Here is a 15,038-nt window from a genome sequence, read left to right on the forward strand (position 1 = left end):
TTGTTTGAAAGATATTACTTGACCTAATGTCGAACAGGGCATGCAAGTAGTCATAGCAACTCAAATTAGACCTTTACAAAAGCTCTTCAAAGCTAGTAACTGATCACATTTGTAGGGTACAAAGATGCAGTTCTAAGTAATTAAGGTAGGGCATCTAAAATCGGTGTATTATCTATCCATGACCAAGACATGCTCATGACAGCATATGGGAAGACACAAAAATAAATCAAATGACAAACGTTTAGAGTTCAATGTTAAAGGGTTGCTGATGTTCAGAAAGCAAATAATAGAATTTAAACTATTAAATGTCGTACACCTGCCTACTAGTACATAGTGCAGTGGAAGAGAGGGAAGTACTTGAGGGTCATGATTGACCTGGTCTTTGCACTTTGTACCCCAGATCTGCTCTTTGAGAGATCCGAACATCACGCATGTTAAAGACTGCAATGCGTTTCTTGCTCTGTGCAAGAGAAACCTAGACTTGCAAGCAAAAAACAATTTAAGATCAAACCAAAGATAACTGGGTTGAGGCAAAGATAAGACTTTTAAAAACACTTTCATTATCACGTGACAATTGCACTCACACTATCTCCCATAGTGTAAGGATGTAAATAACCCAAAGCTCTTTCCAGGATTCTTCCGGTAGATTAAACATGATAGAACTCTGCAACAAGCAGAGGAAATAAAGAATTTCACAGTCAATTAATAAGATTTTTGGTATCACTTTATTCGCAATATCTTCACAGGAACAGTAGAGTATTTACAAATGTACATTTTTACACCGCTATTGGTGGAAGTAACAAACTGATATGGTTAATGCAAAAATAATTTACATGGAACAAGGTTCTCTTGGGAGTCCCAGAAAAAAGTGTTGTGCAGAGACTGAGCATACACGTACGGCTCCACGCTACTGACACCACCTCAAGTTGGGATTCATGTAAGGGCACAATGGTCTTACAAGTAGGAGTCCATTCTGCTCACCAGCAGCTCTTATCGTTGAAGCAGGGAGCGATGGCTTGTCTTCCCGTCATGTAACCTACTGTCACAACCACTACCCAGTGTCCTCACACTGAAGGTCCGAGACCGCGACAGTCCCTCATCTTGTCCGCTGGTCAAAGATTGAGAACATATGACCTGTGAGACCGTTTTCTCAGCTCTGGAAGTTGTCTAGCTTGAACACCATTTTACTTTGCTCCTTTCCAATTGGTTCTCGTTGGTCAGCTCGTCGGGTGCCAGGAGGAACTGCTTTGGACTTTTTTGGAGGCAGCAATCATCGCCCTTACCTTTGCCATAAGATCCTGCAAGAGAAAAAGTGTAAAGTCATGATTATGTAGCCACTCTCAAAGACCACTCACAAGTGTGTGTGAACGTTTGTAGAACCCACACTGCAAATACAATTTGTTCTTGGAGCAGGAAGTGGCTCATATTACAATCCCCCAGGAGACTCTACCATCTCCCAACATTCATTAATCAGAAAGACCGGAAAAAACATTTTCTTCTCTTGACAAAAAGTAATCAAACTCAGATTACGAAGACTGCAACTGTAGCAGACATTTATGCCAACCAGAAAGTTCCTTCCTTACCTGCGTTTGTCCCAGGCTCCCAAATTACCACTTTACTTTTATATGTCCACCTCTATGCTCAGTTTACATTTGAAATCAGTTGCAAGATAGCCTACTGGCCAACCTGAATGTGTCACTCCTTAAACACTGATTATAAATACTTCCTTGAACTCGGATTATAAATACTTCTTCAGGGCTCCCCTTGGTTAAATCACAGGTGAACCACAGCAGGCACTAACTGCTGCTAAACCACTGAAACCAGTGCCAGGAAGAACCTCTTCCAAAGGATCCCTCACACTGTGGAAAGTTTGATCATATCTCGAGCCTCCGCAACTAGTGTGACTTTCTTGGCAGTAAGTCTTTGCAAAGGTGACAGTTACTTCTGAGGTCAGCAGAGGGGTCCACAACATCTATGCACAAGCTGGGTACTGCTGCAATCAAGAAGGACTATTCTCAGAAAGTGACTCCTCATCTTCCAGGTGGCAGAGACAAAGGTAGTTGAAGAGAGCTAGGTCTGACAAAATGGAGGGGACCACCTAAAAGCACGTTTCAAGTTTGCCTCTTAGCAGAGAATACAAGCTGGGAGAGGAAGCTGTCAGTTTCCAATTCCTGCAAAGACACTGAACATGTACAAGGACCACGCTAAAGGACTGGCAGCCTACATTTTTAGTGAGGCAGTGCACGAACAGCAGGAATCAAGTGTAGGAGGAAAACATGGTTTTCTTTGGAATTTCAATGGTGTTATATATTAGTAATGTACAACAGTTCTAGGCAAGAAAATCTACAATATTAAGATTCTTGATGGAAGATCTTAAAGCTAGAGAGGGGTTCACTGGCACTATATAGAAGTTCTCTGAATTATCTGCCTAATATTCTCCCACCAGAGATGTGATAGGATCAGTTTGCACGCATGCCTGGACTGCAGACAATGCATAATGAACAAGTCTTCTATGAAGAGGGCATGAAGGATCAATGGGCATGTAGGAGACACAACATAATACACCTTATGCTTAGAGTTGATGAATTATTACAGTATTTATTTTGTGTAAGAACGATCAAAAACTGATTACAAAGATCTGTTTGCTCCAGTTTTGGAAATAAAGGCCTACGTTAGTGATGTGAACTGTATGTTGCATAAATGGCGTGCTCAGGAGCAGTGGGGTGCTTATCAAAGTCATTTCTGCAAAAAAGGAAATTTAAGACAATCAACAATTGTAATACGTATTGTAAAGCTGTTTTTAACTAAACAGCACAATTTAACGACTTCCTCATCCGCTTGGTGGCTAGGTCCTCTAATTTCACCTTTCAGCAGTTGATACTTCCATTATGGCACTCACTTGTAGGCAGACTGATATCAACAGCTTATACTACTGCTGACCAGCCACACAAACCTGTGGATTAGCTGCTCATGCCAAAAGTAAAGATAATACAACCTGGCACCCCGAATGAGTCACTGGGAGCTGGTCTTATACAGAGCCTAATTTGATTCTATGCATTCCACCAAAAGTCTCTCTATCATCCAACACCTAGAGCTGATTAACAGACCAGTTAATCAGAACTGATTTAACATACACCTATTTGAAAGATTTAAGACTGCTACTCACAGACATGGTGGGAATGGCCTTGATGTAGGTCCACCAACTCAGAAATCCTGCTTCAGCTTCTGCAAGGTGCAGGTGTCTTAAACATAAACATGACCCCAAGCGCTTTACTTCTCATCTAAACCACAATGCAGCCCTGCTAAGACCCCAAAGAAATTGCTCTTGCAACCCTCTACTGTCACTAGTCTCTATATATTCTCCACATCGATCTACACCAGCGGAAACACCGGGCAGAGTTACAAATCTGTGTTACCTTTGCATGGATTGCTATCCACCTTATTGGGCTTTGGCATAAATTACACCCTTTAATGTTAACGAGGCCATCATATGTCTAGCAGAGCACCTCCTAATACTTAACACACAACTATGCATAGGGAAATAATGTTAAATCTATTCAATATAAAAAGAGTGCAATGTCTACCATCATTACGTAATTGATACAACCACCCTCCGTGTAGCTCTGTAGTAGTTGGCTGAATCTGTGCTAAAATGTACAGTGATTCAGCACAAGTTATTTCATGAGAAAGAGGACCAGCAAGTAGTAGCTAATTTCAAATTAAATTGAGTTACGTAAATGTGTACATTAAATGTTTGTGGCACAACATCAAAGAAGAAGTGAGCCAAGGGAGGCCTGTCATTCCCTTCTACTTGTTACTAAAATGTATCTGATGTGAGGAGAAACAGGGTGCCGACATAACATCGGTCACCAATATATTAAGGGACAGCAAGCTTCCAAATATGGGAGGGGCTCACCTTTATGTCTGAATACTAGGAAAACATTTCCAGGGGGTAAGGAAATGTTTCTAAGAGGCACTGTTCCGAACTGTAGCTCTACTTATCATTTAAATTAATTTCTTCCCTAGGCCTTGTTCCTCACTTCAAAGTGGGCTATTTGTGCACCAAGAGCCAGAAACAAAGCTCAAAGAGAGACTACTTGTAGATTAGAGGAATTCAAAATACAAATGACCAAACATACCAATCAAGGCACCTGATCCTGTAGAAACCTTGGGAAGAGGTTACATTATTCTATATATACACAATTAGGCTCTTAAAAACAACACAGGACCTCCTCAAATGACTGGAACCAAAGAATCCTAGTTCTGATCCTCTCTGAAGGCCAAAAGAGGGCACCTTCCTGACATGCTGATAGAGAACCTCAGAATCAGGCGCAGGCCACCAGGGAACAATTCGTAAGCATCTGCAGAAATTCTTCAGTTTGATGCTAAGAGTTTAAAAGCCTGCTCAATTCATGAGGCTGTAAAGTCAGTTTGCAGTTAAATAATTCATATACCATAATAAAAAATATCAATATGCTCTCAGTTCCCAAAGAGTGATTGACTGTGCAAAGACTTTACTGCTCCTCATGCAAAGCTAATGACAACAAAAGTTCAGCCAAAATCTAATTACGGCAGGCGAAGACAAAATGGGCCACACAAACTACAGAAAACACAGACAAGGTTACCACCTACTCTGTAACTGTTTGGAAATCCCCTGCAGTTAGATGGGGAGAAGAAAGATGTCACTTGGTGTGAGAACCTCTGCATAAGCGTCTATCTAAGCACCAAGACAAGTCTCCTACTGTTCATCACCACCCACAAACACCCAAGCGCTGGTTTGACATTTTTGACATGAATAGTTCAAGCACGGCAGCTGACATGGTTGGAAGGATAACAGTTGTCAAGGTGGGAGAGCAAGGCCCAAAGGCAGTGGAATAACCAGAAAGAAGCTTCTGCCTATGATGTACCACGCTCCAGCTCCCTCAAATAGTTAAATCTGTTTTCACAGCTTCAGAGGAGGCAGCATCAGAATAGGGTGACTTGACATCAAATAAACTCCTGGCTAAATGCTGCACTTTCCTAAGATGCACAGAGACCCATGGGAGGGCCCATGTTCCTGCCCTACAGATGTATGCAATGAGCACAAGTCTCTTTCCTTGGGGAATTAGTAAGAAGACTTTGTGGAGCCTGTTGCCGAAGTTAAGACTTCTATAAGTAAAACATGTAGGAGTCGGTTCTCTCCTCATGAATGTTTGGAGTTCTGGAGATATCCAGACTAATCTTCCTACTAAGGAGGCAAAAGATCTCGGTTTAAATGGAGGATTTAAAGCCCGATTTAGATCTTGGCAAACTGTCTACTCCATCACAACGGTGACGGATATCAAGTCAGCTGAAATCTATATCCCATAAGAAATAATGGGATTTAGATTTCGGAGAACAGGATAACAGTCACAGTTGTGACAACGCAACCAGTCAGCCGAGAACGAAATCAGGTCCTAATTCTCTTATTACCGCGGGAATAAGATAAGGGACTCTGGAGGAAAATGCCTTTGAGTAGACAAATTCTAAGTGACAATTATCACCGGAAAGAGGTTTACTATTATTATTTTAAAAAAAGGTCTCCCGCAAGTAAGATTTAAGTCAAAAGGTCATGGACTCAATTGCACGAAAGTAACCAAGACAAGGTTAAAAACCTGCTGAGACGGTGGCTCTCTTTTGCTGGAAGGTGAGGGCTGTTCAGCATATTAAGATATGTTCAATGGGTGAAAGATGGTGTTTTCAATCTTGGGGGTGAATATATTCATTAGCTCACAATTAAACAGCCAAAATTACTTGAGAAATGTATTGCACTAATGGTAGGGAGGGATGCAGATGTGTCCCTGGAGATCTGACTAAGAGGAATAATCTGAAAGATCTTGTCTGACAGGAGAAAGTTCTAAAACCACAGGCAGCAAGGTGAAATCATGCTGTTTTTTTTTATTCAAACTTCAGTGTTTCCCCGAGTCCAGTACAGGACGGAAAGTGACAGAATGAAGTGAAAAAACTTACCAGGACAACACGAAGGCATTCCCCAGATATTTCATCCTCAAACAGAATACAAAATTGGGATCCTGAAGATGGTATTCTGTTGCAAATTTGTGTATATGGGGAAACAATGTGTGATTGACGTACCGCTCATGGCCTGCTCATAGCTTCCGTTTCGACTTTTTTTTCTAGGTGTGACAACAGGAAAAACTTGTTTGGGAGGTTGAACATAGAGGAGTCCCTCCCTGCTAGAATATAGCACCCCAAGAAGATATTTGAGCAGGTTTCTTATTTGACCTTTGGTTTGTTGTGAACGTGGAGCCTGAAGCTTCTATTTGAGGATAATTCATGAGTGTTATGGCTAGCTGGTTTTCCTACCTCATGATAGTTGTCTGGCTTGTTGGGGGGCAGATGCAGGGGTGAAAGCTGATAGGAACGATCAGGGATGGGGAAATTGCTTAGCAGTGATGACTCCAGATTTGCTTGTGTGCAATACCTTAATAGTAGAAGGCAAACTTATATCTTCATACTGTCAATCAAGCAGCTTTTCTTGCATATCGGAATGCAGCCAAGGTCTTTAAGAGACCTCTAGCCATCATGCGTGTAATGGATTTGACCATCTGTAATTGCTTCAAAATATCTAATAAACCTTTTAATTATGAAAAACACATTATTCAAAAATATAAATATTAGGTGGGAGATATGCAACACACGTCCCAGAGTCACAAATTTGAGCACGTTAGCAAGCTGAACTTGACATTTGCAGTAACAGTACCAGAAAAAAATACCTGCCAGGCAATAATTCTTTCTTTGGGATTCCGAATATTTATCCAGAACAGAGAGCCAACTCAGTTTTCCCTTTTGCCTGTGATCTCCACTCTGAAACGCTTTCCCCAGGGTGTTCCTGGTTCCAGGAGGCTCATGTGGGAGGAAATCTTGCTCAGTTCAGTGGCTAGCGTAAGGAACACCCTTCTGATTGGCCTTGAATCATAACCTAGCTTCTATAAGAACGCTAAAAACGTTGTTGTGTCACCACTAAACCTACAGATGTCAATAAGATGACAGGTTGGTCATTAAATATTGCGCTCACTTCTTTAATTTGCTCCAAACCCAGCTCCGAAGGAGCTCTAAAATAAATGGACACCTCTCACAATCTAAGAATAAAACTAACTGATGTCAAGATGCCAGACCTACAGATCTGTATATTTTTTAAACGAGTGACTCTTGTAGTTTGTAAACGTCTCCTGTTGCTGCACACCCCTCTTTGTTCCCTCTGGTGCACAACGCACAGGTTCTTCATGACTTTCAAACTGCAATAGTAGATTTTTCAGGCCAATATAACTTTTCTTAAAGCTGATGTCCACCAATTTTTCAACCTATGTGAGGTCTGGACATATCAGCTTTATAAGAATGCTTGGGGACAGCACAAGACTCCTGCTCTGATAGAACAGTTGTCACACTTCATGTTTCAAGTCCATATCGAGAGGCCATGGCCACAACCACTTCTAGATTCACAAAACAGCCAAAACTACATCTACGCAGCTGGGAAGAGCATTAAAATGCAAACTGTGCACTTAAACAGTGCATGGAATGCCCAATGAGCGCAGCATAAGCTAGGAGTGCCTCTCGCAGCCCTGAAGACAGAGTTATATCTGAATCTGACTAACTGTGTTGTCATCCCTACTTGGGCAATCAAAAATAGCGGTTAATCAAGAAAAAAGCATTTTGACAACTCTGCACCGCAGCCTGAGGCACTATGGGCATGCCGTATGTCAACAGGGGACGCTCTTTGGCAAAGGCTACTCTTACCGGTCACGCTGAGAACTTTGGAGTTGCTTCACAGGGGGACCTGCGAGTTTAGAAATAAACCTTAAAGGATTACAGCAATACAATTACCTAATGTTCACTGGTCAGATGCTGCAGTATTAGGAGAGAGAAGTTGTGATCAAGACAGGAGTCCCTTCATGGATAGACCACTCCTAACACTAGTACGGCGGGCTGCTCAAAAGCTTTTGGGTTGCCTTTCAGTTGCAGTTTCCTGGAGCGAGTGAGATACTGGGCATGAAGAGAAACGCTTGCATGTTCAAGGTACAAACTTCAATGCCCCACTGTTGTGGACAGAATTCAACTTTTGTCTGCTTACACTGGCTTTGAGTAGTTGCACAACTAATCCACCACTTAATGCGAAAAAGTCACCCTTTATCATCTCACCAGCATTTTGTGGCCCTCAAAACCTGTGGGATGTAGAATTTCCTCAGCCAAAGCAGCCACAGATTGGAACACTTGCTCTTGAAATAGCATTTAGTTCCTCTCAGATGAGCTTGAGATGTCACCTAATTAAAGGTCAGCTACATCAGCGCCTAGAACTTAGTGCTGCAGAAGCGCACCAAATCAATTACCCAATCCTTATGGAAGGAGCACCCAGAATTAACCTCAAGTGACTTTCGTTTACTATTGGATATTTAGATAGCACTTTCCATGGGCGTTGTGAGCCATAAAGCACAAAAAAGAAAGAGAAATTAGACTGCTACAATGGAGAGTTCCGGATCTAGTCATTAAATGATGGAATAATGCTCGGCATGTGAATCTAGAAAAGATTCACACTTCAAAACATATATGACCCACCATCATGTACTTAATCCCGGGTGACCATGGCTACCTTTGCCATCAAACTCGTGTAGTTTTTCAGCACATGTAAACATTTAGACTTTGCAAATATGCTCTAAATGTGTTTGCTTATCTCTTTTCCACCACTCCATTCAATCAGTGCTAGTACTCTCTTGTGCTGCTGTTAAAATATCTAGGGCTTCGTGTGATGGGATGACAATAAAATAATAAACAGCAGACCTTTCTCCCTGGGGTGATAGTAAGAGACATACACAAATATCAGCATTGGGGTTCCCTGTCTGCCACTGACAGCTGCTGCCGAGGGCACCCGAGAATGCCAAAGGGAGAAAGCAAATGTTTGACAATAGAAATAAGAACTGACAAAGACACTTGAGTTTTGGAATTAGTATATTTGAAAGGGTGCTGTGATTGCAACGTGGATGCCTCATTCTGGGCATAACTCACATCCAGTGCTGAAGTCCTAGTGTGTGATTGTTCGCAACCTGTCGAAACCCCAAGTCCACTCACGACAAATGATTGCCCGTCTCAATCTTCAATACCAACCCTCTGTCCAGGCTGGGTGAACATTTAGTAAAGGGATCATTTTCCAAGCACGCGATTTAATGGAATAAGTTTTTCAGAAGGAATGTAAAATGACCCAAAGCAAGGTAGCTCGACTAAAACTAAATACTGGCTCTGCCATGCAAACAAACCTCCCAAGAATGGTAGGATTTCTATGATAGGCCTGTGGATTTAGGATGCAAAGCAGCAAATACTAGTCAGCACTGCATTAATTACATTGTTGTCTTACATATTGTGAAAGTTTGCATTCCTGGACTACCTTTGAGACAGTTGACAACTACTACACATCTAACTGCAATATGTCTTTAGAGTAACATTTATATTGGTCATTTCCCCAAAGGCTATTCGCTAAGGGCTGAACCATCAGGCCACCTTAGACAATTTAATTCACAGAAAAATCATATCTTAATCTACATTGTGTGGCTTTGAGTTCTGCTTTTTATTTTTAAACCATACAAACTTGCTAGCAAACAAGTTAGATAAGTTGATGAGCCTAATAAGTAAGTTATTTCGAAAGAATATCAGATAATAGTAGGTTTTCTGAAATGTCTAAGCGGCATTATGTAGAAGGGAAATGATGTAATCAAGACCTGCCATATGGCATGCATCACTGATAATAAAAGGAAGGACTCATGTTTTACACAATTTTAATGAAACCCCATTTTAAGTGACGTAAGTGTTTCCACAAGATACTGGACTTCTGAAACACAGGCCTTATGCAGGTCATATATATGATGCTGATTTACAAGATACCGTCCAGATGACCACATACAAAAGAAATAACAGCGCAAGGGCAACGTCCATTTCCTTAAAAAAACCAGAGTCTGGCAGCGTGTCCTCAAACCAGCAGTAAGCACATGCCGGTGAAGTGTGTGACTTGAGTCGCCCGGTCCCAGTGTCTGTCCTTGGCCTGCACCGTGGACTTCGTAGTCTATCTTACAGCTTATGTCTAGTACACACCTAACATTCTGAATCAGAGGTGACTAGGAATAATCTACCTGGCATTACAGAGACAATGTCTGCCTGAATTATTGCTAGGTGATGCACACTACATTACTAAAGTACTGCAGTACAGATCCTCTCCTACCCTGACTGATTTACCCTTGTGCACTAAATAAAATATATCTAAATACATTAACTGGACTATATAGACCTCAAAGCCCCAATAAAAAAGCAAATACAAAAGCGCCATCGAGCTGCAAAAGAGGAACTAAGGATATATCCCGAGAATACATCTACACAACTGCTTAGTGGCCAGGTATTTTTACACCAACATGGTCGAAAATGAGTAAAGGATTTCCTTTTTCTAAAGCGTAAGAGACGAACCATGAAATAAAAACTATTTCATGTCATCATTTGAAATTAATATGTAGTCACAATAGCGCAAAGCTACAAACTGCCACGATTTTAAAAATACAAGTTCGAGATTTATATACTAACATACAGAACTGTCCATTCATACTAAAAATACTAAAGTGGATAATAAACTGTGGACAATAAACTGTGGGTAATGCTGAGAGATAACTGCCTAGAGCATGAAAACTGAAGAATGTAACCATAAAGTATTATATGAATAAATATTAATAAATATTTCAGTTTGCTGAAACAATGCCTATAAGTGTCTGTTAGGGGATGAAATATAATTAAGTAATTACGCCAGAGGACAAATTAAAAATTAACATTTGACTAATTGAAAGAACGTGAATCAAAGAGATTAACTGCAAGGCATAAACCAAAGGGAACAATTCTGATGCGGCTGAAAGCTGGTGTTTGATGGGCATTGATCCAGCTTACACAATAGGCACTTTACTCAGACACATATTGATATGATAATCTTAGTAACAGAGAAAGGTTATAATCATTATTCTACCGTTAAAAGAAAATATAACACTAATTGTCATGTAATGCTTGGAAAGTTCCTGAAATAATTGTTCAGCTACGAAATGTGAAGAAAGTGCCCTGCGTCCTCGTGGCGGCTGGAGAGGTCTGGTTCCGGGGGTGTTTGAGGGGGGACGGGACGGGAAAGGTTTGGAGACCTTGCACAAGCTGGAGAAACAAACCTAACCGCTAGCACGCAGGGGTGGGCTGATGAGCTCCAGCATCACCTGCAGCCAAAGGTTTATTGTCATAGAGTCTCCACATCTCATACAACTGATACTAAACCATGAGCAGGGGAGTATCATCTCAGGCGAACTGCTGAGGCTACAACATCCGCTGCTGGGGAAAAAAACACAACCTTAGAAAAAAGAAAGCGCAAACGTGCTTGAGGTTTGTATTCTGCACTTAAAATCGAACAACTACATTGCGCCTTGACACTTCAGACGTTTAGGATATTTGTAACATGAAGCACAGGCATTTACAACCAGTGAGAATACGATAATGCAGCGACGACAAAACACGCAGAGAAGAAACAGAAATTAACTAACTGTAAAGAACAAGACAAGAATCTAGCCCCTGAAAAGGACGATGCAATCAAACGCTGCCAGAAGTGGAGTTCTTGCAAATGAGAAGCAAGATAAAGAATTCACGGCAATGTTATAAAAATGACAGCTCGACTAAAGTGCAGAATAACTTAAAAACGAGAAGATGAGATAGGGAAGGAGATCAAACTTTTGCTCGAAGAGGTGAGATGAACTGGAGAGCAGAACTTGAAATAATTCCCAGGTATTTCAACTGCAAACTCAGCTGCAGTACAGACCAAGGGTAAGAGTCACTAAAGCAAGGCTAAGAAAGTGATCAGGTTAAGACTTGTTGGCTCTGATCGGGGTCAGTGTGTCTTGCAAAGATTCAAGATGTGATAACAGACAGAGGTCATCTGCCCATTGCCTACTCTAGCAATGTGAAGTTATTGCCACAGATTCCGAAGGCTTTATTAGGTGTTTGTGCTGGTGTTTGATGGAACACGTATACATCAGTCCAATTCGTTCTCGACTGAGTGTTGGCAGAGCTCTTGGTGTCAGCCACTCGCTCCAGTATCATAAGTTCCTTTTTGTCTCCAAGACGTTTCATTTTCAGCCAAGAAGTAAGTTATATTTTTGTTTGCTTTATAACTTATAGAAAGCCTTCGGTCTGATACTATGGCTGCCTGTCGAGCCTCCTCCAAGTAAAACCCCTGCATGTAGCGGGGAGAGATGCAGCTCCCAGAAGCCTTGGTATCCTCAGCAGGCAGTGAGACTTGAAAGGTTCAGGTCGCTTACCTGATAAATGTTACTATACCCCTCAGCTAGCATGAGGTTTTACTCATCTAGCTCATCGTTGAACCCTACCCCGCTCCTCTTTATAATGTAATTGGGGGGATCCCTCGTGCCTCCTGCTGCACAAGAGGTGGGCTGTTGTTGGCCACTCTCGAAGGGCAGGTGGCGCAGGGTCCACAGACCATCAGCGAGCACGCTGCTCTCCTTGCGGAGACCGGGCCTAGACAGTGGAGTACATTGGCCTCCTCTCGTGCTAGCTAGAAAGCTTGGGTCAGGACAAGCAAGGTCTCATACTGTGCCAGGCAGGAAGGATCATGGGAGATCATGGTTACTCGACACTGGGAGAACAGGGGCCAGGGACACGTGGATTACAGATGGTCATTCAAGTCTATCAAGAATGCATAGCGGAGAAATCCTCAAAGGAAGCTCCTTGGAGCAAAAGAGCACAAACTCTCCAGAGCTGCTCTGACAATAGCTAGAGAACGTGTGGAAGATCAGGGGGGTCTGGTGGAGGGAGGCAGATGAAAAGGACTTAAGAGAGACGGGTGCTGTAGGGATCTACCTGGGAAGATGGCCGCATGATTTATGTGGAGAAAAGGTGGAAAATGAACAGATGCTCCAACCATTCAAGAGTAAAGCTTCCCTAAAGGCGCTGTAGAACCACACAAGCCGGGGTAGGTCTGGAGGCAACCCTCCTCCAGTGATTAGGGGCTCAGGGCTGTGACTCCAGCCCCACCAATGACGCGTAAGCCAACATGTTGTGCTATCAAAGTCTAGAACAGTAGGTCATCTATGGAGTGTGAACCTGTGCAGCCAAAGCCCCTACACTTTTGCCAAACTGCCAGTGAAGACCACACAGGCTGCCCACCGGGCATTTTATTAAAACAAAACAACTGTTTGGTTTCCTGTAAAGCCTTTAATATTTGAAGTAGCAGCTGCCGAAGACGGACATTGGTGATGTGCTCGTGTGTCGGGGCCTTGGCGCCGCTATGGACAAGCCGCCACTGGCCTCCACCACTTGGGTGCATCTACTGGCAAAACGACCAGTCCACCGCGTAATGACGCACCCTCAAGCACCACACACACTCGATTAGTACATTTGCCTCTGGGCTTTAACGTGATTTTCGGCCACAACATGTTATTCTAAAAGACTATCCCGAAAAAGAAAAGTAAAAAAAGAATTAAAGAAAAATGGCAACCAAAAAAACTGAAACTAGAGTTTGGTCTGGATAGTCTTTGGCATGCAAAATAGGAACTTAAATCTGGGACCGAGTGGAACATTTATGGAGCTGTAAGGTCCTTCCCTTTGTGGCCCTGGCTGCTCGCAAGCATAGCCCTTAAAGTTCCACATCACACGCATCACACCAATGCCTGCATCTCCTCAACATCAAACACACACCAATGCCAGCATCTCCACAATATCACACACACCAATGTCACCTACTCCTTAACATCACACACACACACACCAATGTCAGCAACTCCTCAACATCAAACACACACCAATGTCAGCAACTCCTCAACATCAAACACACACCAATGCAGCATCTCCTTAACATCATACACACGCCAATGTCACCAACTCCTTATCACACACACATCAGCATCTCCTTAACGTCATACATACCAATGTCTATACCTCGTTAACATCAAACACACACCAATGCCAGCATCTCCTTAATATCATACACACCGATGCCAGCATATCCTTAATATCATACATACCAATGTCTGTACCTCCTTAACATCAAACACACCAATGTCAGCATCTCAATTTCATACATACCAATGCCTGTACGTCATCACACACGCACACCAATGTCAGCAACTCCTTAATATCATACATACTGTCTGTACCTCCTTAACATCAAACACACACCAATGCCAGCATCTCCTTAATATCATACACACCGATGCCAGCATATCCTTAATATCATACATACCAAATGTCTGTACCTTCTTAATATCAAACACACACCAATGCCAGCATCTCCTTAATATGATACACACGCCAATGTAACCAACTCTTTATCACACACACCAATGTCAGCATCTCCTTAATGTCATACATACCAATGTCTATACCTCGTTAACATCAAACACACACCAATGCCAGCATCTCCTTATTATCATACACACACCAATGCCACCAACTCCTTATCACACACACCAATGCCTGCATCTCCTTAATTTCATAGATATCAATGTCTATACCTCCTTAACATCAAACACACCAATGTCAGCATCTCCTTAATATCATAAGTACCAATGTCTGTGCCTCCTTAACATCAAACACACACCAATGTCAGCATCTCAATATCATACATACCAATGCCTGTACCTCCTTATTACACACGCACACACACCAATGTCAGCAGCTCCTTAATATCATACATACTGTCTGTACCTCCTTAACATCAAACACACACCAATGCCAGCATCTCCTTAATATCATACACACCGATGCCAGCATATCCTTAATATCATACATACCAATGTCTGTACCTTCTTAATATCAAACACACACCAATGTCAGCATCTCCTTAATATCGTACACACACCAATGTCACCAACTCCTTATCGCGCACACACACACGCCCCCCAATGTCAGCAACTCCTTAACATTAAACACACACACTAATGCCTGCATCTCCTTAATTTCATAGATATCAATGTCTATACCTCCTTAAC

General features: G+C 42.1%; 1 protein-coding gene across 4 annotated transcripts in view; it reads right to left on the bottom strand.

The window, feature by feature from the left end:
* Window positions 1-706: 706 nt before the first annotated feature.
* Window positions 707-15,038, bottom strand: part of SFSWAP (splicing factor SWAP) — a 474,828-nt gene continuing 460,496 nt past the window's right edge. For 3 of the 4 annotated variants that reach the window (XM_069215345.1, XM_069215346.1, XM_069215348.1), the window contains one exon: window positions 707-1,298. In XM_069215345.1, the coding sequence (XP_069071446.1) occupies window positions 1,218-1,298 (81 nt within the window). In that variant the 3' untranslated portion in view covers window positions 707-1,217. The remainder of the gene's footprint in view (window positions 1,299-15,038) is intronic. The other variant, XM_069215349.1, reaches the window with a different exon arrangement.

The sequence above is a fragment of the Pleurodeles waltl genome, chromosome 11 (assembly GCF_031143425.1).
Source record: "Pleurodeles waltl isolate 20211129_DDA chromosome 11, aPleWal1.hap1.20221129, whole genome shotgun sequence".
Lineage (NCBI taxonomy): Eukaryota > Metazoa > Chordata > Amphibia > Caudata > Salamandridae > Pleurodeles > Pleurodeles waltl.